The sequence below is a fragment of the Pan paniscus genome, chromosome 7 (genome assembly GCF_029289425.2).
Source record: "Pan paniscus chromosome 7, NHGRI_mPanPan1-v2.0_pri, whole genome shotgun sequence".
Taxonomy (NCBI): Eukaryota; Metazoa; Chordata; class Mammalia; order Primates; family Hominidae; genus Pan; species Pan paniscus.
The window spans coordinates 135662429-135687709 of NC_073256.2; the positions used below are offsets into that span (position 1 = coordinate 135662429).

Below are 25281 nucleotides of genomic sequence, written 5' to 3' on the forward strand. Positions count from 1 at the left end.
AGCTCATGTGACCAAGATTTGAGCTGCCTACATTTGTGATTTGGTTATTTGTCAAAAACAAAACAAAACAAACAAACAAACAAAAAGAACTTCAGAATATTAAGTAGGAAAGCACAAGAGCTCTCCAAAGAGACACACATGGCTTTAAACTCCAGCTCTAGAAATACTTCATTAAGCTTCTGTTTCCTCATCTATAAAATGGGGGTAGTAATAATATCTCACTCACAGGACCACTGAGAGGATTACGTGAGATCATGCATCTGACATTTTACCAGTGTTTGGCATAAGTAAGGGATTATACATGCTAGCCAATATTTTTGGTCTCAAGTCTTAGTATCCAGAAAGCTAGTACTCTAGCTAGCCAGAATTTTCCTCTTTGTGATAAAATCAATTAAAATTTATCATTGTAATCATTTTTAAGCGTACAGTTTAGTGGCAGTAAGTGCATTCTCATTGTTGTGCAAACAGAATTTCCTCCTATTATGTGGATAAGACCCTTGAGACCCTGAATCATATCTCAGGACTTGCCCAAAGTCACAGCGAGTCCTGGAACTTACATCTTCCAACCCTTCAGAGTTCCCTAGAATTTCAAAGGCTATCCCTTGTGCTGACTTAGCTGTTGGAATGAGTAGTGAAGCTATAGACATAAATTATATCATTCATCTAGTCAACACATTCATTCTATAAATATTTTTGAACATCTACCATGGAAAGGACACATGCAAGAGATTAGACAAAAAGCATCTGTTATTTCTTTACAATAGCCTTATCGGTATTTTGGTTAGTTTTTACTTTTGTCCTTTTAGAAATGAGGCCATGAAGATCCAGACAGGTTTGGTAACTCTTCCAAGGCCACAAAGAAAATAGTGAAGATGGGATTCAACACCAGTGGACTATCACTCCAAGAGATTTGTGTTGAATCTGATTACAGGGCTTGTTAAGATTTTTTAGGAATACAATTTTTTTCCTCAAGCCATAACAACATTATACCAATATGGTGGAGCAGGTCTTTTTTTACCATGGAAAAAAAGAAAACACCCAGATTCTTCTGTGAACCAGAAGTACCTGAAGTGGAAAAGAAATTAAGTCTCATTGTCATACACTGAGAACACTGTTGAATTATCACACCAGGGTATTCTTATGCCGTGAGGATGGGGATGATGGTGGTGGTGGTGATGATGATGATGATGGTAATGGGAATGGTATGGTGATGATTATAATGCTGATAATTATCAACCATGGATCACCTAGTACATACAAAGCTCTACATTTAGATATATTCATACATGTAATATTTGCTGAGTATCTTCTCTTTGTTAGGCACTAGGAATATAGTAGTAAATAGGACAGATATACAAGGTTCCTGTTCTCATGGAATTTACAATCTAATGAACGATAAGATTTTAAACAAATAATTGCATATAGTAATCCTCAAACAGCCATATGAAGTTGGAATGATGACAATAATAACAAAACTACCAAGACTCTTCTATTACTGAGTACCTATTATGTGCCAGACACTCTTCTAGGTGCTTTACATACAAAATATTTTGTTCTACAGGTTACACAACCTTAATGGGCACCAGTTTCCTCCCAGCAAATATGAGCACAGATGGGTTTTTCTTACACCAAAGACTTTCCATCATACTCTGCTCTTAGGCTAGCCTTGGATTTATTTTCTACCCAGGCCATTTGTTCTTCCCATCCAGGGTTGGGATCTCGATATGTGGGCTAGGATACCAAAGGGTTTGGGTGCTCACCTTCTAATGGCCACCAGGTCTCTGTAAGCAAACACTCGTTTTTCATGTAGCCAACATAAAGGGAGACAGAGATTCCCAGCCACAACACTGGAATCTTCATGGGGGCTGTGTGCAGGTTTCTTCATCTTCTCCACCCTATAGAGCCCTGGAGAAGATGCCATCTCCATTAGAGCGGGGCTTTCCCAGGACATGGAGGTAATTAGGCATGATCTTGGTCATTCTTTTGGAAGAGTCAGGGATATCTCCATATTCCTGAATATCCTAGGCAAGATGGCAATAAATTCATTAATAATATTATCCAAAATTTGTGCAGCCTGCTTCAGCTTACCTCTCACTAGCTCATAGGTTATCTCAGGTGATCCTCATTAAAATCCCTGTAGGATATCTTTATTTATAGATGAAACTCAGCAGCCCTGTAGAGAAGCCCACATGATGAGGAGCTAACGCTTCTTGCCAACAGCCACATGAGTGATGTTGGAAGCGAATATTCTAGCTCTGGTGGAGTCTTCAGATGACTGCAGCCCTGATTGACACATTGACTGCAACGTCAAGAAAGACTGCATCAGAAACACCCAGTTAAGCCACTCCTAGATTTGTGATTCTCAGAAACCATGAGATATAATAACGTTTGTTGTTTTAAGTGGCTAAATTTTTGAATACTTTGTTAAGCAGCAGTGGATAACTCATACGAAATTTAAGAATACAGAAATTCATTTTTGGAGTCAGACAGTTCTGGATTTGCATTCTGGTTTTGCCACTTATTAGCTTTGTAACCTCGGGCAACTCATTCCACATCTCTAAGCCTCAATTTCCTCATCTGCAAAATGGAGGTAATAATGGTATTTGTACCCTAGGGTTTTTACCCCTGAGTAATTGAAATGGTGCTTGTTAAACACAATGCTTGGCACCTAGTACGTAGTCAGTAAATGGAAGCTATAATTATTGTTTTTATAATCTTTTGAGCTCATTTGGCAAATATTTAAAATACTGATTCTTCTTAAAGTGCCGACTACAAGCGTTGCTCAATTGGATTATGCAAAAGGAATTTTTTTACGAGGGAGGCATGCTCAGTCAGAGAACACAGGTCTTGCTTGCGATTGCCCGTGGTGCTGAAGGACAAGCCAAGATTAAAGAGTCAACCAGCAGTTGACTGAGCTTTTTTCTCCTTGTCCACAAAATGCTGATGAACAGCATTTTGTAATGTAATTAAGATTACACTGAAGAATGAGCCCTCTACCACCCCATCATTCAATCACCTTTTCCTTTACCAGCAGGAGCCAAGAGCTCGGCTTTACCTTCCCCTACAAACAACCACCTGACCCCCAGCTCATTAGTGCCATCCCTGGGATAGTATTCATTGATTTTAGGGACCAGAGTCCAATATTTCTCTCCCATCTGTCTTTATGGTCTGCACCGAGGTCAAAGTTAACTACATACTCATTTTCCGGGAGGACATTTCCTGATGCGAGAGTGATTAGAAACTTCTTCTTACTTCCCATTCTTCATACTCAAGTTTCTGTTCTTCTTGGCCCAATGGTTCATTCTATCTGTGTAATCTGAGGGCAGGTGTAGAAAATGGCTTACCTTGAAAACCATAAATTATCTGTACTCATCACTTTCAGAACAGGACTCATTAAAAAAACTTATTTCCCCCAACAGTGTTCAAAGAGATGAGTTGCCTTTTAGCAGACTAACACCTCTGCCTCTTTTAAGACCATTGAGCTTACTTCTTAGCCCAATGTAGTAAGTCAATCCATACTTATCAAAACAAACATTTTGATGTGACTCTCTTCTTAAGTGGTAAGTGACTTTTTCATGGAGAAGTTTAAGATGATTATACCTTTTTGGAAATAATCCCAACTCTTGATAAGCATACTGCTGGCCTAGGGAACAAGGGATTTGCCTGTTTGTTGTGGCATGGCAACGGATGAGCTCTGTGAATCTGGGCAGGTCATGACATCTGAGTCAAATCAGTTTCCTCATCCATGAAATGGGGATACCTGCTCACCTACTCTTCAAAGTTTTCATAAAAATCAAATGGTATGGTATCAACAAAGTACTCTAAAAATAATTTAAATAGCTTCAATGTATATAAACATTCCAGTTATAAGAAATTCTGCAATAAATAAACCAGGTTTTACTAATATTCCTCCAACACACAAAACAAAACAATGATATTTGAGTGATATATGCAATATGTGTATTTATTTATTTGGAGACTGGGTCTCACTCTGTTGCCTAAGCTGGAGTACAGTGGCACAATCATGCCTCACCGAAGCCTTGACCTCCCTGGGCTCAGGTTATCCTCCCACCTCAGCCTCCCTAGAAGCTGGGACCACAGGCACATGCCACCAAACCATGGCTAACTTCTGTATTTTTTTGTAGAGACAGTGTTTCATCATGTTGTTCAGGCTAGTCTCAAACTCCTATGCTCAAGTGATCCACCCTCCTTGGCCTCCCAAAGTTCTGGAATTACAGGCTTGGCCCCATAAGTGTAAATAATAAAACTGTATGGATAAAAGAGAAATTAAGAATTTACATTTGGCAAAGGAACTGAAGAAAGAAAGTTAACACAAAGATGACAGATTGTCAAAATATAGGCCAGAAAACCTTAAAGTAGGTATCTTGAATCACAAGAAAATCAGACAAATACCAGTAGTTAGTCTCCCATTATCTGAGGCCTTGTTTTCCATGGTTGCAGTTATCCTTGGTACAGTAGGTACAGTAAAATAAGATATTTTCAGAGAGAGAGAGGGAGAGATTCACATTACTTTTATTATAGTATATTGCTATAATTGTCCTATTATATTAGTTGTTGTTAATCTTTTACTATGCCAAACTTATAAATTAACTTTATTATAGGTAGGTATTCTGAGGAACAAACATAGGGTTTGATATTCTCTGTGGTTTTAGGCCTCCACTGGGGGGTCTTGGAACATATCTCCCACAGACAAGTGAGGACTGCTATAAACAGAAAAAAAAGGCATGACCACCTTCCCTGCCCCTGCCACATCCCCACTCCTGCCTCCAAATCTAAGGATTTAAACAGGTTTCTCTCAAAATGAGAAATGTAACTGGCTAAGGAGTATGAAACTATGCTCAAAGTCCCTGATTATCAGAAAATGCACATTAAAACAGTCAGATACAACTTTACATCCATCAGATTGGCCAAAATTAGAAATCTGGATAATGCCATGCACTCTGCAGAGAGTAGACAATGGTTTCCCCATCTGGGCTACAATCTGGCAACATGGAGTGAAAGGAGGCCCTCACCTGCTCTATGATCCAGGAAGCTCCATCTTTGGTCTAAAGCAGATAAATTCTTCCCAGTTATTTATATGAGGCAACCCACATGTATTTGACTAGGGTAGTAGGTAAGTAAAATGTGATGGAATGCTAGGCATCAAATAGAACCTTGAGCTAGATGTACACATAGTAACATGGTTAGATTTCAGAAGCAGTGTTGAATAAAAATGAAAAACGATGAGGTCTTAGAGCACAATATCATTTGTATGGATTACGTATATATCCACACTCAAAAGAATAGTATATCTTAAAAATATATCAAATGTATTGGCATTTTTGCATTAGTGGGTAGGGAACAGATGTGAAATTTGAAAACAAGGAGGGGAAAAATCCACAAGAGTCCCTTGAAAGAGCTGAAAATATGGTATGCCATGAATCAAGTAGCACTGCTAACTCAACTCTGTGCACTTGAGATGCAAAAAGATAACCTGCATGCACTGTACCACTCCATTTTTTTTAAAAAAGCTATATACTCAGGTGCACATATACACTTGAAAGATCAAAGGCATTTGCAATGAAATATTAACAGTTGTTATTTCTGGGTGCTGGCACGGGATATAACTGTTATTTTCTTCTTTTGCTTATTATCTACATATTCTAGACTTTCTACAGTGGATCTGCATTCCATTTATATGAAGGAAACAACTTCATATAAAATTACTTAAAAATCCTGGAGATATATGTCATGTTTTCCTGTCTCAGTAATCTGCACACATACCCAGAGTGTGAAACTTTGAAGGATTATGTCCCTGAAAGATGACACAAGTCTTCTGGTTGTTCTTCTCATGGAAATGGAGAGGTGTAAAACTTTAAAGAGCTGAGCTTTTGGCAGTTGTATTTACCAAAAGAAAGAAATCTGCATGAAGAGAGAGAAAATGGCACATTGGGACAATGATTTTCTTTCATTGGCTCCCACAAGATGCACAACTTCTCTTCCCTGGCACACAGTTTCAGCAAGGTTTATTTCTGGAAATAAGAGATGAAGCCGAGTTTTATATCTCAGAGTTAAGGGAACCCTGAGAATAATACCTAAGGGTTCTTAGAATCCACAGCAATTCTGACTTTCACATCCATCTTATCCAGGTCTTCATCATGACCACATCATGACTTTTTGATCCCTGATTTACTTCAACCAGCAGCCATTGTTGGAGTACATACTGCGCATATATAAAGGTGCTAATTCATTTAACTTTCCAAAAAACCCTTTGAGATGGGTATTCTTGTTATCAATATTTGCAGGTTAGAAAATTAAAGCACAGACAGTTTAAAAATTTGCCCAAATTCCCACAGTTAGTAAGGAGCAGATTGAAGATTTAATCCAGCCTGGCTTCAGAACCTAGTCTTAGTGGGTGGCTAAAGACCATTGTCTCTAGGAACTGCCAGATCTCTTTTCCCCTGCTAGAAATCCATTTGCAAGGAACACTTATATATCTGTCTTCTTCCATTCAGGTGTCAAATAATGCCATTGGCTTTTTTAATCACTGGGATTTTGAAACATTTGCAGTCCTTTCCATGGTGTGGCCCTTTCTGTAATTTTTTTTCACAAGGAATAAAATCTAATCACATTGATAGATGAAATACATATGTTAATAATGATTATCGTCGCTAAAATTAAAATTCCTCTGAAAGAGGGAACCATCTTTGTTGGATAAAATTTTGTGATGAGCTCTACAGGGTAGAATGAGGACTAGTGGTCAAAACCATAAAAGTTGATGATAAAATGCCCTGAGTGAGATAGTAAGAGGAATTTTGTTTTGTGCCCAGAAGGAAAGTAGAGCGAAAACTAGGAAAGGAGAAGGAGAATTTATAGAGAGAAACCAAAAGAAGGCATAAATATCTGAAGGAATACCAGACACTAGCCCTGTGTAGGGTTTTATAAACAGGGATGTCCAAGGATAAATCTGAAGGTCTACAGACAACTTCTCTTCCTGGCACACATTCTCAATAGGGTTTATTTTTGGAAATAGGAGAGGAGGGTGAGTTTTATATCACAGAGGCAGCATGTGTGGAAGCCCAGAGTTAAGGGAACTCTGAGAATACTTAAGGCTTCTTTGAATCCACAGCGATCCAGACTTTCACACCCCTCTTATTTAATATCTAGGTCTGCATCATGACCACCGCTGGCAAGCCATTTATTTTCTGCTTCACCAGGCAAACAAAACCAGGGCATGCCAAGGTAGGCAGATAATTATGTTTTTTGGAGACAAGATATCAAAGTTTACTAAGAAGCCTCGAGTTTCTGTGATTAGACACTGAGGTCAGAGCAGTTTTCAAAAGAGCTTCTCCAGCAACAGTGAACTTATTCAACAGCCTAGATCACCTGAAGATGGGAATTATGGAACCAAAAACATTAGGCCTACCAGTAATATAGTCTGGATGCTGCAAGGGGAGGAAGGGAGTGTAACAATTTGGCCATAAACTGTCCCAGCCACGTTACACGGTTCATTTTATGTAACTCTTATAACCCTGGGAGGTGGAGATTATTATTCCCGTTTATACAGGAGGAATCTGAGCTCAGAGAGATTAAATCATTTGGCCAACATTTCATAGAGTGAAGAAGTAGTGGTACCAGAATTTGACCCAGACCTGTTTCCAAAGTCTAGTCTCTTTCTACTTGGTTATACTCTTTCTTTTATAGGAATAATCAAAAGATACATAGTAGCTGCCTTCAGGGAATATTTAATGAAAAGGGACTAACTGGCAAAACATTCTCTTTTGATGTTTCCATCATTTCTGGTGATAGCTTCTTGCATTTATCACAGAATTTTCCAGTTGTAAGGGAAGTCTCAGAGTACCTCTAAACAGGCAGATCTTTCTGGGATTGGAACGGGACGGGTTAAGTTGAATTTTGATTGAGAAAATGTAACCTAGTCTAAGACAAATGGAAACCCATTTTAGGCAGAAGGATTCATTTACAAGAAGGTTGAGAAGCAGCTGCAGGAGGTAGGCAGCATGGTGGTAGCACTTCAGAGCTAAAGTGGAGAGGGAAGCGTGGATATAGAATGTGATTTTCAGTTCCAGGCAGACTCAATTCTCATCAGCTAAGCAGATGTGTGTTGATTATCTACCATGTGGGTATCAAACACTGTGCTACATGTTGGGAACCCGTAGACGAATATGGCAGGAAACGCATGACCATTAGGAGCCTAGTCTAACAGGAGAGTTGTCAGTGGCCTCCAAAGTATCTGTTATTCTTTTCACCATCCTGCAAGGACTTGAACTTTCCAGCCATAAAGTCTGAGCCAATCATGACACTCCTATCTCTTTTGCATCAGTGATTGGTTTAGGAATGGGCACCAGTCTTTCACTGATCCAGTGAGAGGAAGTGTGGAGCTTTTGTCTGCTTGTAAAAGAAAGAGACATTTTTTCTTTTCATCAAGATATCAGTGAAGAAACTTGTGCTGGAACTGTGGAAATCATTTTGATATCATGAAGGCATTAATCTAAGTTAGCCAGGAAGACAGGGTCAAGGGAAACACAGGAAAATGAAACCCTAATAATCTAGGAAACTTTAAATCAAACTGTACTTTAAACTTGCATTATCTCTTTTCACTTATGTGTACTCATATATTCCAGTTTGAGTTGGACTTTCTGTAACATGCAGAAAAAACATCATATCATTTCAACGAGATATAAAAATAGATCATTCTAATATTTGGTAAGTGCTATGATATAAATATGAGTAGAGTGATATGAGATTTTAGAGAAGAGGCATTGACCCTCAATTCTGGGATACAGGGAATGATTTCTAAGTAAATGATGATTTATCTGAGTTTTGAAAGATGAACTAGAGTTAGGTGAGGAAGGATTTCCAGGTAGAGGGAACAACATGTGTAGAGGTTCAAAGGCAGGAACTACGTTCATGAGAAATTTCAAATAATTTGCTGTTACTAGATAGTAACGTGCAATGCTTTGCTGGCTGGCAACGTGACTGAAGAGGAGCTGGGTTTCCCTCAGTAGGTGAAAAGGAGACAAAGTTTTAGGCAGGAGAGTGGTGTGTCTAGATTTGCATATGGCTGAATATGGAGGATAAGATTACAGGAAGCAAGACTGGAGGCAGGCTTTAAAAAGTAGGACATTGTCACTTGCAACAACGTGGATGGACCTAGAGGACATATGCTAGGTGAAATAAGCCAGGCAGAGGGAGATAAATATTGCATGATCTCACTTATATGTGAAATCTAAAAAAGTTGAACTCATAGAAGCAGAGAATAGAATGATAGCTACCAGAGGCTGGGGAGAAGGAGGGGCACGGATAGGGAAAGGAGAGACATTGATCAAAAGATACAGAGTTTCAGTTATATAGAAGGATTAGGTTCTGGTGATCTATCATACAGCATAGTGACTATAGTTAATAATAACATATTATGTATTTCAGAGTAGCTAAAAGAATGGATTTTAAATGTTCTCGCTATAAAGAAATGATAAGTATGTGAAGTGACAGATATGTTAATTAGCCTGATTTACTCATTCCACAATGTATACATGTATTGGAACATCACATTGTATTACATAAATATATACAATTATTGTCAATTAAAAATAAAAAAACTTAAAAAATTTTATTTATTTATTTATTTATTTTTATTTTTTTGAGATGGAGTCTCACTCTGTAGCCCAAGCTGGAGTGCAGTGGCATGATCTCAGCTCACTGCAACCTCCACCTCCCAGGCTCAAGCGATTCTTGTGCCTCAGCCTCCCAAGTAGCTGGGACTACAGGCACGCACCACCACTCCTGGCTAATTTTTTGTATTTTAGTAGAGACAGGGTTTCACCATGTTGCCCAGGATGGTCTCAAACTCCTGAGCTCAGGCATTCTGCCTGCCTTGGCCTCCTAAAGTGCTGGGATTAAAAATGAAGAAAAGATTTATTAATCTTATAAATTAAGACCGATTAAAATGGGAAAAAAATACTAGAAGCAGGAAGCTTATTGGGGGTATTAATTCATTCATGCTCAGTCACTATGCCAAATGGTGCCAGACACTCACATACAACAGGGATAAAGAAAACAGACACAGATCCTGCTCTCAGAGTTCACTGTTAATTGAAATCATTGTAAAAGTTCAGGTAAGAGATAAAGACACTGCAGAAAGGGACAGGGTCTCTGGAAATGGACTGGTAGGATCATTTCACCATGGAAGACATGAAATTCTTCCACTGTAGGAACTGTGCTTTGCTTACCCCAAATATAGCCTGATTTCAAATAATTAATCATTTTCTTATACAAAACACTACTATTCCACTTCTGTTCCCAATATAGGGATCATGTGGTGTGACTTCCACAGCAAATATTTCTATCTTCATTATGCCACATTACACACGGAGTCCTGTTCTTGCTCTTGGCTACTCTCATACCAACATTGGCTCTGACTGTGGAGAGACAAAAGGATTGTTAGTCCAGCAGTCAAGCTGGTGGTCAACACTGATGGATTGGAGGAGGCTGGATGGAGGGTGGTGTTGAGAAGAATGCTAATGTTGCTCAGATTGATGTCTGATGTCTGCCATGGGCACAGAAAGGATCTTATGGCAATCATGAGTATATATTCGCTCATTAGGCATTAGCTCACTGTCTGTTTTGGCCACTATTTAAAAAAAATGATTACTGAATAGATGACTTTTTTTTTATACATCAGAAGATGTACACCCTCTTCTGAAAACAAATGGAACAAATGGAAGCCAATTAAAATGCGATCAGCACTAACTGACAAAAAGCCCCAGAAAGCATTCTTATAAAAGCACTCTTTCAACTTGTTAACATACACCACCTTAAAATACTCAACTCTCTAAAACAAATGCAGTGTAAGATCAATACAGCTATGAGCTCTTTTTATTTATGAGAATCTGTTCATGCTTAGGGACCATCAGCTGAACAGAATTGCTGCCATTGCCAAAATACTACATAAACTAACAGTTATTTCATTTTATAAAATAAAAGGCATGTGTGTGTGTGTATTTGTAGAGTCATTGATCCCCCACGGATCCCAAAATCTGTGAATGCTCAAGTTCCTGAAATAAAACAATGCAGTATTTGCATATAACCTACTCACATCCTGTTGTATAATTTAAATCATCTCTAGATTACTTATAATATCTAATACAATGCTTACATATCACTTCATTTATGTGGATTCAATGTAGTATTTGGAAATGAAAGATATGAAACTTACATACTATAGGAACTGTGCTTGCTTACCACAAATATAGCCTAATTCCAAATGATTAATCATTTTCTTACACTAAAAAGTACTCTTCCATTACTGCTCATTGTGATCCTTATATTATGCACATCCTCCAGTATATGCACATACTTCCATATACTTTAAATCATCTCTAGATTATAATAAATACCTAATCCAATACCTACACATGATTTCATTCATCTGGATTCAACCTAGTATTTGGCACACAGCAAATTCAAGTTTTGATCTTTGGAAATTTGTGGAAGTTTTTTCCCAAATATTTTTGATTCATGGTTGGTTGAATCCACAGATGCAGAACCCACGGATTTGAAGAGCTGACTTTATGTATGTATGCATCACACACAATTTTCTTCAGCTGTGGTTTCTGGTCTCCCAAGTTATTTTATATACCCTATACAATAGTATCTTCTAAAAGATTTTGTGTTTTAGAAAGTAAGAAAGGTAATTCTAATGACACGTAGCTTCTCACTAACAAAAGACATGCAATAATTCCAGGATTCCTGTGTATTGTCTGTAAGAAAACAGGCCTCCTTTGCTTTTGCTCTAAGCAGCAGCCACAGGCCCTTAGAATGATTTTAGATGCAATGTAAACTGTAAATGGGATTATTTTTCAACAACATCATGAACTTCTGATGGAGTCATAGGTGGATGTTCCTGGAGAAGGCATTAAGTAAGATCCAGAGTGCTGTTGGCCTCATCACTATTTGGGTGACCGTGAGCAGGCAGCAGCCTCTGAGTGAATGCAGGTGAATCCACACCCCTGATGTGGGGTGGGGGAATGCATGGGAGGCTGGAGATCAGGCTGAGCAGATCTCACCTGGGTCTTCACTTAGACTAAGTTTCTGGCCTTTGGAATGGGAGGCTCAGCCAGTCAGGCTAATTAGGAATTTCCCAGATCATGTGAGGAGAGTGGTCTGCGTGGGTAGGCAGAGCCAGGCAGGGCACGCCAACATGTCATTGAATTACCTGATCCCTGGTATGTGCAGGAGTCCCATGGAATAGAGATAAGACGCCCTGTGTTTGAATCCTGGCTCATCAAATACCAGCTTACCAGCCTTAGGCAAGTTCTTTAAACTCTCAGAGCCTCACTTTCCTAATATTAAGAATGGGAAAAATAAGGGAGTGATATAAGAATGAAATAGAATATTTTATACAAAGTACCTGAAAGAGTATTTGGCATGCAGCATGGACACTCAAATAGAACCAATCTAAACTTGTTAATTGTGGTGAATACCCCCAAATACCCCAAGGATTAAAGTATAAAATGCCAGGAAGGCAAAAATGGATTTTTTTTTTTTTTTTTTTGAGGCAGGGTCTCACTCTGTCACCAAGGCTGGAGTGCAGTGGTGCAATCTTGGCTCACTGCAACCTCCACCTCATAGGTTTAAGCGATTTGGCTTCCCAAGTAGCTGGGACCACAGGTGCCTGCCACCATGTCTGGCTAAATTTTTTTATTTTTTTTTTAATTTTTGGTATTTTTTGCCATGTTGTCCAGGCTGATCTTGAATTCCTAGCCTCAAGTAATCCGCCCGCTTCAGCCTCCCAAAGTGCTGGGATTACAGGTGTAAGCCACTGCATCTCACCAAAAAATGGAGATCAAAAGTCAGTCAACAAATATTGTTTTCCTCTAAGCTGTGAAACATGCTAGGCGCTGGGGTAAATCCTAGGGAGTCAAAGAGAGTCTGTCCTACACAGGACTGCCATATTTACTAAATAGTTACCTTGTCCTATAGTGTTCTAAGTCCTTCACACTCACTCCTCACCACCCTATTATTACTGCCATTTAAAATGCAAAAACCAAGATGCACAGAGGTAACCTGCCCAAGGTTGCACAGCTTAATCCTGAAGCAACACTAGCCCTTCCGATAGTTGTGGTCATAGATATGTGCATAGGGGTGCCGTGAGTGAGAAACAGGAGGAGTGGTCAAGTGGTTGTGGGTGAGGGGCAGAAATCAGGAAAGGCTTTTTGAGGGAAGTGATCTATGATTACTACTAAAAGCCCTTGAGTTTGGTCTTAGAATTAAACCTGATTCAGGTGCATTTTCTAGTAGTGGTTGTAGAACTGGGCAGCTAAGCTTCAGTCCACACATAACACAGAGAAGCACCAGGCATCTCAAATGATAGCAGAATCCCGTTGCTGCAATCAAGGCATCAAAGCCCACCCTGGTTTTTGGTTATAAATAAGGTGACTATCTGGTTTGAAATGAGGTGACAAAGGTAATCTTGCACCCGAAGTTTTCCAGTCCGTCTCGTGTTCACCAGGTCTTTTTACGCCTCCACCTTTGCTGTGTGCACTGTAAACCTTTTGCTTTTTGGTTACATGTGTTTTATCCCTGACTACTTCTTTCTCGGAATGGAAATTTAATCTGCAAAACTGTTCTGCATTGCTGGCCCCAGAATTAAAAGCAAGCACCTTCAATGGGGAAATTAAATTTATTTGATATACCTGTACAAAATTGGATCCAGCAACCATTTGGTTTGCAGGCTCACACAAAATGCTTTTAGCTATATTCCGTACCTAATACCTAATTCACAGCTGAAAGGGGGCCAACCTCAAAGACCTTGTCTCTCACTGATACAGAGCAAGGTGATCATTAGCCAAGAGCAGGCATCATCTTCTGTTAGAGCTTCTCCCGTGTGCTCAGCATAATCGACAGCTGAGGAGTCTTCCTTGGGGAAACAAAATATTCAGTTGACTGAATTTTCATTAAAAAAAAAAAGAGAAAGAGAAATACCCAAGGGGAAAGATACTTCAATTATAAATATCTACATTTCCTTTTACATTCTCCTCTCTGAAGTTTCCTAGTCAGGCTCTGCCTGGGTGCCGCAGAGGGCAGAACCTAAGGTTTGAATTTGCAGGTATCTTGGCTTTAAGAAGAAGCTAAATGAAATAAGATTTGTCCTTCTAGAATCCTTTCTGTGTTCTGCAGTTTAGCTCCTATGAAAACTGTAGTTGTGTTTTCTTCCTTATGTTCATTTAGAGTACTTCTATGCCTGGTAAGAAATGAAGGCTGGGGAAAATGCAGAGGGTCTGGGCCAGAGTGCTGAATGCAAGGTAGCTTTTGCTAATGCTTGGAGGACCAGGATGGAGACAGGGATGCTCATGTAGAGAGGGGTCTGTCCAAAGATCTAGTCTGATCCCTCCTGTTACAAATGAGGTCTTACTCTGTGGTCCAGAAAGGATGAGTGACTTGTCCGAGGTCCCACAGCTTGTCATTGGCAGAGCCAGGAGGAGCACCTTATCATCTTTCTCCTGTCTTGGTAGCGCTCTCTTATCTTGACTAGCAGTCATCTTTGCTCCGCATCCAGTTCAGCACTTCCTGATAGCTGCCTTTGTTTGCTTGTTTCATTTTCTTGCTCCCTTCTTTTTTCTCCTCTTGCTTTTCCCAGTTCTCTTTCTTCCTCCCTCCCTCCTTTCTCTCCCCTCATTCCCTCTTTTCCTTCCTCTTTCTCTTTCTCCCACTTTATCTCCTCCCACCCTTTCCTGTCTTCCCTACCTTTCATTTACCAAACACAGATTTACTGCCTATTATGGGCAGTGAGTGTAGAAGGCGCTGGGAGCTCACTGGTGGCCCAAGCACTCTGTCCGCCCTCCAAAGAGCTGAAATCTAAGTCAACTGTGGGGGATAAGGCAAGTCCCACCTTTTATCCTTTGTAAGAACCTGGCTTCTCTGCCAGTCCCGGCAGCAGTCCCAGGCCTGTGGGCATTCCTGCTGAGTATGGCAGTGAGATGAGTGGAGTGTGGTACCACTGCTGAGAAGTGGTGAGGGAGCCCACATAGAAAGAATCTGAGCTGAGCCAGGGTCCATCACACACAGCATTGGCTGGGGAGACCTGAAGCCCCTTAAAGAGGTAGGAGAATGTCTCAGCCAATGTGGCTGCTTTAGTGAGAGATGGAACACTGTCTGGATATTTCTTCATGAGCCAGCTAAAGATCACACACATTCAATGTACCCAATCTTTGTTTCTAGCAAAACTAAGTAGAGTAGGTATGGTTGGCATTTCAATGAGAAACTTGCAGAAAGGCAGTGTACTATTAGCTCTCTCTTTGCATGAAGGTGAAATCTAGAGTAAGTCATGTTCCCAAGTTCTGAGTTGTAGAATTTGGTTTTCTTACTACCAAAATGGGAATAGGGGCAATACATATTCTATACAATTTCTGTACCATGATTAAATAAATTATCTACAGTAAGCTATCTTAAACTATAATGTTGTGTGCTATGTACTGTTATGTTTAAATAGAATGTCCTACCTTTTTGTATTTATGAGGATATATTATAAACTCTTTGTATCTCAGGGCCTAGTGAGTTGCCTTGCAAACAGCAGGCCATCAGTGTGTCTTTAGTATCAATGCTGACAATGGCAGGCATTTTAGGAAACTGTGTTCCTGATGTTGCTGCTGCTAAGATGAGGGCATGTCAGAGTGGTGCATTTTCTGTGCTCAGCACGATCTCTGAAGTTTAGTGTGTGTTCAGTTAGTTGCATAAATGTGAGTTAACCAACTAAACTATCCTTTAACCAAGGTCAGGTCCCAGAAAAGGAAGACAATCTTATCAATGGATTTAACATTGAAAGGCAACACAGAGGTGATTTCTGCGAAATCAAAACCCACTTATTCTTAATTCCAACATATTTACTGAGTGCCTGCTAAGCACCAAGAAGAAAATGCCCAGAATGAGAAATGTAACACTTGGGCTTGCAGTTTATAACTATCTCTTCTGTTAAAAAGTTCTTACATTTCACTCTTGTTGAAAGGGTCCATTGTATCCAAGAAAATTGTCTCAAACACTTTTTAGACATGGGTGGACTCTAAATTACACTGGCAACCACCACCATAACAATAATAATACTTAAACCATAGGCTCCTTCAAGCAAAGCAGATTTCATTCGTGTGAAAATTGGCCACATCTGTTGTGCACAAAAGATGAAAGACGTAGAGGAGGGTGATGGGAATAGGTCCATTAACCACTTATTTCAGAACATAACTTAAGTTTTGAAAAATCATTCTAGAGTCAATTCCCTATCTGTCAAGTATTAGGCTGCAGTGAACGTTTCCACCCTGGGGTCTTTCAGCCGGGGGTTGACAGGAGGGTGAAGAACAGTTGCAAAAATGGCAGTGATGTAACACTTAATCTTCCCAATAGCCTTTATCAGTGCTGCAGCCTCCTTGCTGGAAACGAGAAAGTTCCAGAGATTTTGATTCATGCCACGTAGAAAGACACAGCGAGCTATGCTGGAAGTGATCTTAAGTCATATCTCCTGTGTCATCATCCATCTCACCACACCAGGCTTTTTGGAGACAATAATTAATAACATGCATCTAAATTGTTTCCATTCCTTCTGTCCTGGGGCCTCACTCCTTCCTCCCACACAAACTTCCCCCTTCCTCACCCTATTTCTTCCCATGACAAATGAGTCATGAGAGTCCCTCTGCTTCCTACATGGCCACACCACATGACAGGCCTTTCTAACACTCCGGGGCCCACTGCACGGCTGTGCTGTTCCTTCAGCTTTCCACCATTCAGGTCAGGACTTGTCCCTCCTTGATCTCCTTGGCCTGTGATTTTCCATCTTTCTCTGGGCCCTCTCATGCTCTGAAATTTGCCTTTTCTTCCTCTCCCACATTGATTTCACCTCTCTACTTGCTCACCCATTCCCTAAAACCAATGCCTCCTGCTTGAGAGTCCTACAGATCAGGTGTTTCTATTCCTTACATTTGGTTTCCCTTATTTCTTTCCCCAATGCCTTTCCCAAATGTCCCCTCAATCCTAATTATCATGATGTGGCTTGATTCTCTTAAGTCGATGCCTTGGAATCCTGACACCTGCACAGATTTTAAATTAATAAGCCCACAGAATCACTTTCAAATCCACAGCTTAAGCTGCATCACTGTGATGAAACCAATACAGATCGTGGGGGCAGACTACAGAAGGAGGGAAAAATCAAATACATCTCTGAATCTAAAAAAAGCCAGGTGTGGACCTTACCCTTTATTTCATAAGTTATGTTTTCTAAAAAAACCGTAACTTATGCTCCATTCCCTCCAAATTTAGATGAACAAGAACAACAACAACAACAAAATAAAGTTACCCTGAATTCTTCTGGAGACAGCTGCTATTAACATTTCTTTATTTTATTTTATTTTATTTTATTATTTTTATACTTTAAGTTTTAGGGCACATGTGCACAATGTGCAGGTTAGTTACATATGTATACATGTGCCATGCTGGTGTGCTGCACCCATTAACTCGTCATTTAGCATTAGGTATATCTCCTAATGCTATCTCTCCCCCCTCCCCCTACCCCACAACAGGCCCAGGTGTGTGATGTTCCCCTTCCTGTGTCCATGTGTTCTCATTGTTCAGTTCCCACCTATGAGTGAGAACATGCGGTGTTTGGTTTTTTGTCCTTGTGATAGTTTACTGAGAATGATGATTTCCAATTTCATCCATGTCCCTACAAAGGACATGAACTCATCATTTTTCATGGCTGCATAGTATTCCATGGTGTATATGTGCCACATTTTCTTAATCCAGTCTATCATTGTTGGACATTTGGGTTGGTTCCAAGTCTTTGCTATTGTGAATAGTGCCGCAATAAACATAAGTGTGCATGTGTCTTTATAGCAGCGTGATTTATAGTCCTTTGGGTATATACCCAGTAATGGGATGGCTGGGTCAAATGGTATTTCTAGTTCTAGATCCCTAAGGAATCGCCACACTGACTTCCACAATGATTGAACTAGTTTACAGTCCCACCAGCAGTGTAAAAGTGTTCCTATTTCTCCACATCCTCTCCAGCACCTGTTGTTTCCTGACTTTTTAATGATTGCCATTCTAACTGGTGTGAGATGGTATCTCATTGTGGTTTTGATTTGCATTTCTCTGATGGCCAGTGATGGTGAGCATTTTTTCATGTGTTTTTTGGCTGCATAAATGTCTTCTTTTGAGAAGTGTTTGTTCATGTCCTTTGCCCACTTTCAATATTTATTATTTCACAAAATTTTCCTGTGTATGGTGGATAAATGGTACATAAATAAACCATATACATGGATATGTGCACATACATTATTACATATAGAGCTCATTCCCTATAACTAGTGTAAATACATGTGGTTAGCCTACAAGTTACAAACGGGTTATGTTTTAATGACTCCTTTTCACAATGCTGTGAGAACATATTTCCTCATTGAAGCAGTGTTATTCCTGGTATTTAGTTTCCCAGGCTACCCCTCAAAAATAAATTTAACCTATAAAATATAAGAAGAACTTTATCTAGGATAAAATGAACAAAAGAGAATCAGAAAAACCATTCTCCAATTTTAGCTCTGCCATTCCCAAATAAAACCTCAGTATAGGTCAAGTTTCAGTTCAAAGTGCGTAAAGTACTAATGGGGAAGAAGTTCCCATTTTACCATCTTTAAAATAAAGATAATGATTCAAATCTTAAAAGAGTATAAAAACCTCTCTTAAATCACATATATGTAAATGGCCAGCTCCTAGCAGAACTTGATAAATGATTATAAAATGGGCAACAGGACCTTCTTAATGTAATATATCTGCATAAGATACACACACACACACATACACACACACAAACTCTTTTTAGCTACGGAATTCTTGGTTCATAGAGTCTTTTAGGATACTTTGGATTCAAGCAGATAGCAAGAATTCAGTCCAGAATTTAGCAACTGTAACACTCCTGCTTTTGCTAAACTTCTGCATTCCTCATTTCCTACTAGGTTACTAATCGTGAGCTCTACTTGAGCCCAAGTCATCTTATAACACTCTACTGCTTGCTCATGCTGCAAACACACTGGCCTCAAGACATTGTAGGCATACCAGACCCTGCAGGCATCCAATTAGAAAAGACATTCAGAACCACTGATGGCTGCTCTCTGTTATGAATGTAGACAAAACAAAGCTAAATACCCACCATGTTCTAAATTCCCTCCTTGTCATTCTTGCTCTGTTTGAAGGGGAACTAAATGCTAGAGAAGTAGTATCTTTCACCCACAGCTGTCCATGATTTAATCAGACACCTTCTGCCAGAAAGGTGGTTAAAAGTCACCATAATAAAAAAAGAACCATTAACCCAGCCCATTAACCAGTGACCTATCTGAAATGCTGAGATGGCAGAATCCAAGAGACACACAGAGATCTTTTGTGACTAATGTTGCCTTTTTGAAAATACCAATAGAGAGTTACTGTGTTCCAAGAATTTCTTTATCTTTGGGGACTGGCTATTTTCTTGACTCTGGTCAGGTCAGATTGTCTTGATTTCTCTTCAACAGAACTCCTCCTCCTTCCGTATGAAATGAGCATACGGAATCCGCAAGTACAAGTTACAGCATCCCTGGGTCATTCAATTCAGGGGACACTCACAGGTTAGCCTGCATTCTGGGCCCAACTCTGAGGATCATCTGCTACCAGGATGGTCTCAGGCTTCACACTGCTGGGTGGTGGAAACTGATCAGTCTTAGCCTTCTTTCTCGAGGGGAAGGCTTGGCTGGTCCAGAATCACACCATCTGGAAGTCTGTCACCAATAGGGACTGTCAAGACCAGTCATGACCTTGAAAAAATGCAGCAAATCAAATGCTGTTCTTCTCCCGATGTTCAGTCATATTAGACACTGATCCCTTTTTTATTATGTACAGAGCCATTTTTAAATAAAATGCTTTCTCCTGACCTTGCTCACCATTCAGGTAAATGTTCCACTACAGGTTGCTTTATTCTGGCATGAGGGAATATTCCTTGCTACGGCAGACAGAAATAGCCTAACAACCTGGTTAAGCAGACCATTAGAGATACCAGAGATTCTATCCACTGGTGTCAGGCAGATGCTGAGAGTCTTGACCTTTCTCTCCGTCCATTGAAAGGCACAAGCATTTGCAATGGAGAAAATAAAAGGAGGTGAGTATGTGCTAAGAGCCGGAATGTACTGGGCCATTCCCAATCTGTGAATTTAAAAGAGAACTGCAGCAGAACAGGAAATGGGCTGAAGTTTAGTCATTTCATTTTCCCTCCCTCTGAGACTATTATTGTTCTCTCTCTATCTGTAACATGAAAGATTAGCCTGTGCTTTCATTATAAACCACTTTCCTCATCTGGATTTCTGAAGTCCTTATCTGTGGCTTGCCACACCTTACATGAGTTTATTCATATTGGTGATTGGGGAGTTAGACTATATTTCTGTCATTCATTCATATGTTTCCTTCCACAATTATTGTTATTATTTGAGTGCCTACTATGTGCCTGGCACCATGCCACTATGTTAGGTGCTAATACACTGAATTTTACTTAAAATATCAAAGAATATCTTATTGGCCTAGATTATACCAGGTTCTGTGTAGCCTCATAGATCATATACCTGATCCATTACCCCCTCTCATATGATTTCTACATGGAAGCAGGAGTAAAAAGGGTGGTGGCAAAATAAGACTAATTACTCCCTGAAAGGTCTGTTTACAAATGATGGGAATGTTTGAACTATTATCAGACGTTCCATCCGTCCCTTACTCTAAATTGAGGATATGGGAAAGTCGATATAGGTAACACCATAAAGTGACATTAATAGTCATCGCAGCGATACCAGCTTTGCCTGGCAGAAGCCTCTAAGAGGAAAGGAGTTGAGAATTGAGAAATGAGAAGGCCTCTGCTTGACTCAAATAAACCACGCTCATCTGCCAGGCCCCTGCACACCCAGGCCCAAACTCAGGGACTGTGGATTCTCATTTTAGATGTGTTCTATGAAAAGCTGACTGACCACTTTAAAAATCCTCAGCAGACTAGAAATAGCAAATTAGTACACTTTGATACTTATACGGAAATGACAGCTATCAGCCACACAGGGTGAGTGAGAGTGAAAACAAAAACCGTGAAACACAGACACGGGACCTACAGAAGCATAGTGGACTAGAGATGTAGGCAAATCATTCTAACAGGTCTTGAAGCTGTTATAACTGTTCCAGCCAGTACTCTAGCTTAACAATCCAGGAGCCTATGTCTAACAGGCCAGAAATGTGACCAACATATTCTAGAAAGATTTCCATAGAATGGTTAAGATTGAAAAAGAAGGCTTAATGCAGTGGTTTGACAATTTTGCCTTCCAAGGGACATCTGGTAATGCCTGGAGACATTTTTGCTTATCACAACTGGGAATGGCAGTGGGGTAGTGCCAATGGCATCTTGTGGGTGGAGGCTAGGGATGCTGCAAGGCATCCTACAGTGCACAGGTCAGGTCCTCATAACAAAGAAGTCTCTGACCCTAAGTGCGCACAGTGATGAGACTGAGAAACCCTGGTTTAGTGGAACACAATTTAATCATTTGAAAAATTCGCTTATGTGGCCCCTCTCAGTTTCTATTGTTGCTGAAGGAGGAGGCATCTCTGCATCCTATCTGTCCAGCACTTTTCACCTGTCAAGGTCCCTTTGATCTCATTTGATTTTCATGATTACCTCAGGAGATAGCTGAGGGAGAGAGTGCAATTTTACTGTACTAGGAGAGCTGAGAAACAGAAGGCTAAATGATGTTTCCAGTGAAAAAGAGATGTCCTTACTCCCCACTTTGTACCTGTTTCACAAAACCACCGTTCTTTAGACCTGCTTATTTCTAGAACAAAAAAGGAAGAATCAACATAGTATTGGTTGCTAGTACATTTCAAGTTTAATGTTAATACATTAAAATAAATACATGGGACTTAGATTCAGATAGAGGAGTTCTTTTGTTTGCCAGTTCATCTATTTTCCAAGTAGCTATTGAGCTCCTCACACATGCCAAATGTTATTCTAGGTGCTGCACGCACAGTGGTGAACAAAACAGATGTCTCCTCTCAGGAAGCTGGCAGGTCACAAGTAGCTTATACTTGCTTATTAAACATGGTGTGGTGGTTCTGCGTAATATTCTCCAACAATCAAAACAAAGTCTCACAAAATCCCAAACCCATATACCTGTGTCCCATATACCTTATGCTTTGGTCATGCTGATGATTTCTAAATAAGCTTTATATATTTATGTGATTTATGTATTTGCCTTTTTTTGTCCCTTATGATATTCTTCCTCCTTCTCCCATCAGCAGAAAAACTCATACTCATCTTTTGAGATGCAGAATAAAGCCCTCTAATACTGAAGCTAGTAGCTCTATTATCTGGGCTCTTATGTTATTATGTTATTTTGTAAATATCAGTATGTTAATTACTATGGATTATTAAAAAGTATCTGCTTGTGTGTCAGTCTTCTACCATTGCACCAAGTATAGAGTATCCTGAGGGAGTTCCTAGTTGTGCTGGATTCTTCCCTTTGCTCTTTCCAGTTCCCTTCTCCAACTTTTCTGCCTTGCTCCATGCCCTGGAGGCCTGACCTCTGTGAATTGTACTAATGATTACCCTTTCCTTCTACCTCCCAGTGGGGATTTGCTGATGGGCAGTACCAGCAGGAGTTTCAGAAGGCAGGATAAGAGTGACATTGGAGTCTATCCTCTTTAGCCACCTCCTTGGCAGGCTATCCTGTGTTGCCTGCATCTCCTAGAGGTGACTTTCTTCATACTGGTCTCTCTCCAGGTCGAAGGACACACCCCTTCCCTTTGTTCAGTTAGACCAAGGAGTGGTAACAGCTCCCTGCTGTTATGACCCCTGAGGTACTGCACCATCTTTTGTGACTTCACCTAAATCCAGTCTATACATTTGCAATCAGCCCCTTTCTGAAACTCTTATCAAATTATAGAATTAAATTGAGCCTTCTCTTTCCTTTCACAATAGTCTTACTCATTGTAGTATTCTAGTCTCTAACAAAGTGCCTGGCCCAGGGAAGATGCTCAACAAACGTTTGTTAAAAGCGTAAATGAGTGAATACAGATGTTACCATAAAATTTTAGTCTTAAAATTTTTCATTTGTCAAAAAGCTGTTTTCATCAAAGGCTCTGATTTCCTCAGAAGTAGTGAATTATTATTATTTTTTTAGCTCAACTAGATACAGTACCACTTATTAGCACTGCTGTACTTTGTCATTTTCAGTTTTACAGATAACAGAAATAAGGTGACGTCTATACTTTTCCCTAGAGCATCCAACAATTCTTCTCCTGAATTCTTCATTGCTAACCTCAAACACAAAGCAAAATCAAAGCATGAAATTTCTGTCCTAACCAAGCCCCAGTCAGAAAACTTCTGCCTCTGAGGATACACATAATGACACTTGGGGAGACAAGAAAGGAAAAATTAAATTCAACAAGACTCTTACATTTCAGCAAAAGTTTCCACCCAAAGTGAATATGACACATTAAATGATCGTCAGACTCAAAGACCATCTTTTGGAACATCATTGGTAGCTGTGTTTTCTTAGTTAGCAAATGCCGGCTGTTAATGTGAAAATTGGTTTCAACTTAATTTGGCAACCAAGAAAACACATGATTTTTTTTTTTTTGTACTTTCCCATGCTCTCAGTGACTGGCAGAGTTAATAGTAATGACAGCTAGTGACCATTTATAAAGTTTTTGAAATAGGTGACAAGTCCTATACTGGAACCTTTTCAAAGGATGTCTTTACAACAATACTGCAAGGTAGGTAACAGTCCTGTCATTTTATGGAGCACGGAGCTGAACCTGGTGGAGTCTAGTTGCAGAGGTAGGATTTGCAATTTCTTTTCTTTTTTAAATTGACATCTTTTTTTTTTCTCCAATAGTCAAGATAGGGAATCAACCTAAGTATCCAACAATAGATGAATGGATAAAGAGAATGTGGTATATATACATAATAGAATACTATTCAGCCTTAAAATAATGCACTCCTGTCATTTGCAACAACATGAACAAATCTGGAGGAAATCAAGTTAAGTGAATACAGACAGAGGCAGGATTTGAATCCCAGTGTGCTGACTCAGAAGTCACAGGCTGGAACTCTCCTTCATCTGATCAACAGCCACTCACTACTTGTCTCAAAGGGAGGCAGGTGAATCCATAGGAACTTTTTAATTTTCAACATACTATATACCAGTTATTTTGGTGTGGAGGTGTTTGACTTTTCACAGTCTGTCCAGGGAGACCAAGTCACTTAGTTTTGAGATGACACCAAGGCCAAGAAGAAAAGAAGAAAAGAGAAACAATTTCACACATTTTCAAATACAAAGTGATTTCAGCATGGAAACAAAACACCATTTACATTTCTGTTAACAGTCTAGGAAACTTCCCCATAAGAGAAAGAAACCTCAAGGGCCACGCTAACTTGACTGTCTCTTTAAATGTTACCCTGCACCTAATATATTACAAAGAAACTACAATGCAGAACAGATGGAACAGTATAAAGCAGATGCCCATCTGAAGTCTAAATAAAGGCGAGCAATTCTTCAGTTAACAACAAGAAAATGAGGTGGCGGCACAGACAACATGGAAAAGAAGCAGTTTACAATGAAGCAAAGTTACTGGAAAATAATCACAACTGAACAGAACACAAAGATTATTTCATGGCATTTGAAATGACTTCTCCTTATGTCTTCCTGGGGTACAAAATAGGCTTCTGTGGAATACTCAGGAGGAAAACTAAGCGAGATCTGAAGACTTTAGGGCCATGGTAGGTAATAATCGTTGGAAACATACTACCCAAGGTTTTAATAGGCTTCTAGAATAGAGCTCAGTTGTTATGAGTATTTTCTATACCGGGGGAGGCACTCAAATAACTTTAACCCAAGATTAGACATAGAAGAGGTTTACTTCTTCTGAAAAGTTTTCTTTAATTCATTAGTTTTATTTTTATAATTTTAAAACTTTTGCTTTATTGACACTCTCAAATATATACAAAATTAGGATAGTACTATGAACCCACATTGCCCATTGCCCAGCTTCAACAACCATCAGTGTCTGCCACCCTTGTTTTATCTCTCATTCCCTCTCCAGCTATATTTTTTGATATTTTAAAGCAGTTTGGGTGAAATGCCCTTTCTTAGTTTTCCTCTTGGCAAAATGTCTCTACTTCGTTTAGGCGACGGTTGGAAGAAAAGTTGTAAAGTTTTAAGAATAAAACCTCAC

At 39.6% G+C, this 25281-nt stretch overlaps 1 protein-coding gene across 8 annotated transcripts in view; it reads right to left on the reverse strand.

The window, feature by feature from the left end:
- SAMD12 (sterile alpha motif domain containing 12) overlaps window positions 1-25281 on the reverse strand; it is a 489284-nt gene that overhangs the window by 106896 nt on the left and 357107 nt on the right. For 2 of the 8 annotated variants that reach the window (XM_034966524.3, XM_034966523.3), the window contains exon 5: window positions 1761-1905. The exons of 3 other annotated variants lie outside the window; for them this stretch is intronic. In XM_034966524.3, coding sequence (XP_034822415.2) covers window positions 1761-1905 — 145 coding nt within the window. Of the gene's footprint in view, window positions 1-1760; window positions 2022-2046; window positions 3317-25281 lie in introns of those variants that run through there. 3 more of the 8 variants (XR_004673048.3, XM_034966526.3, XM_034966525.3) reach the window with 3 other exon arrangements.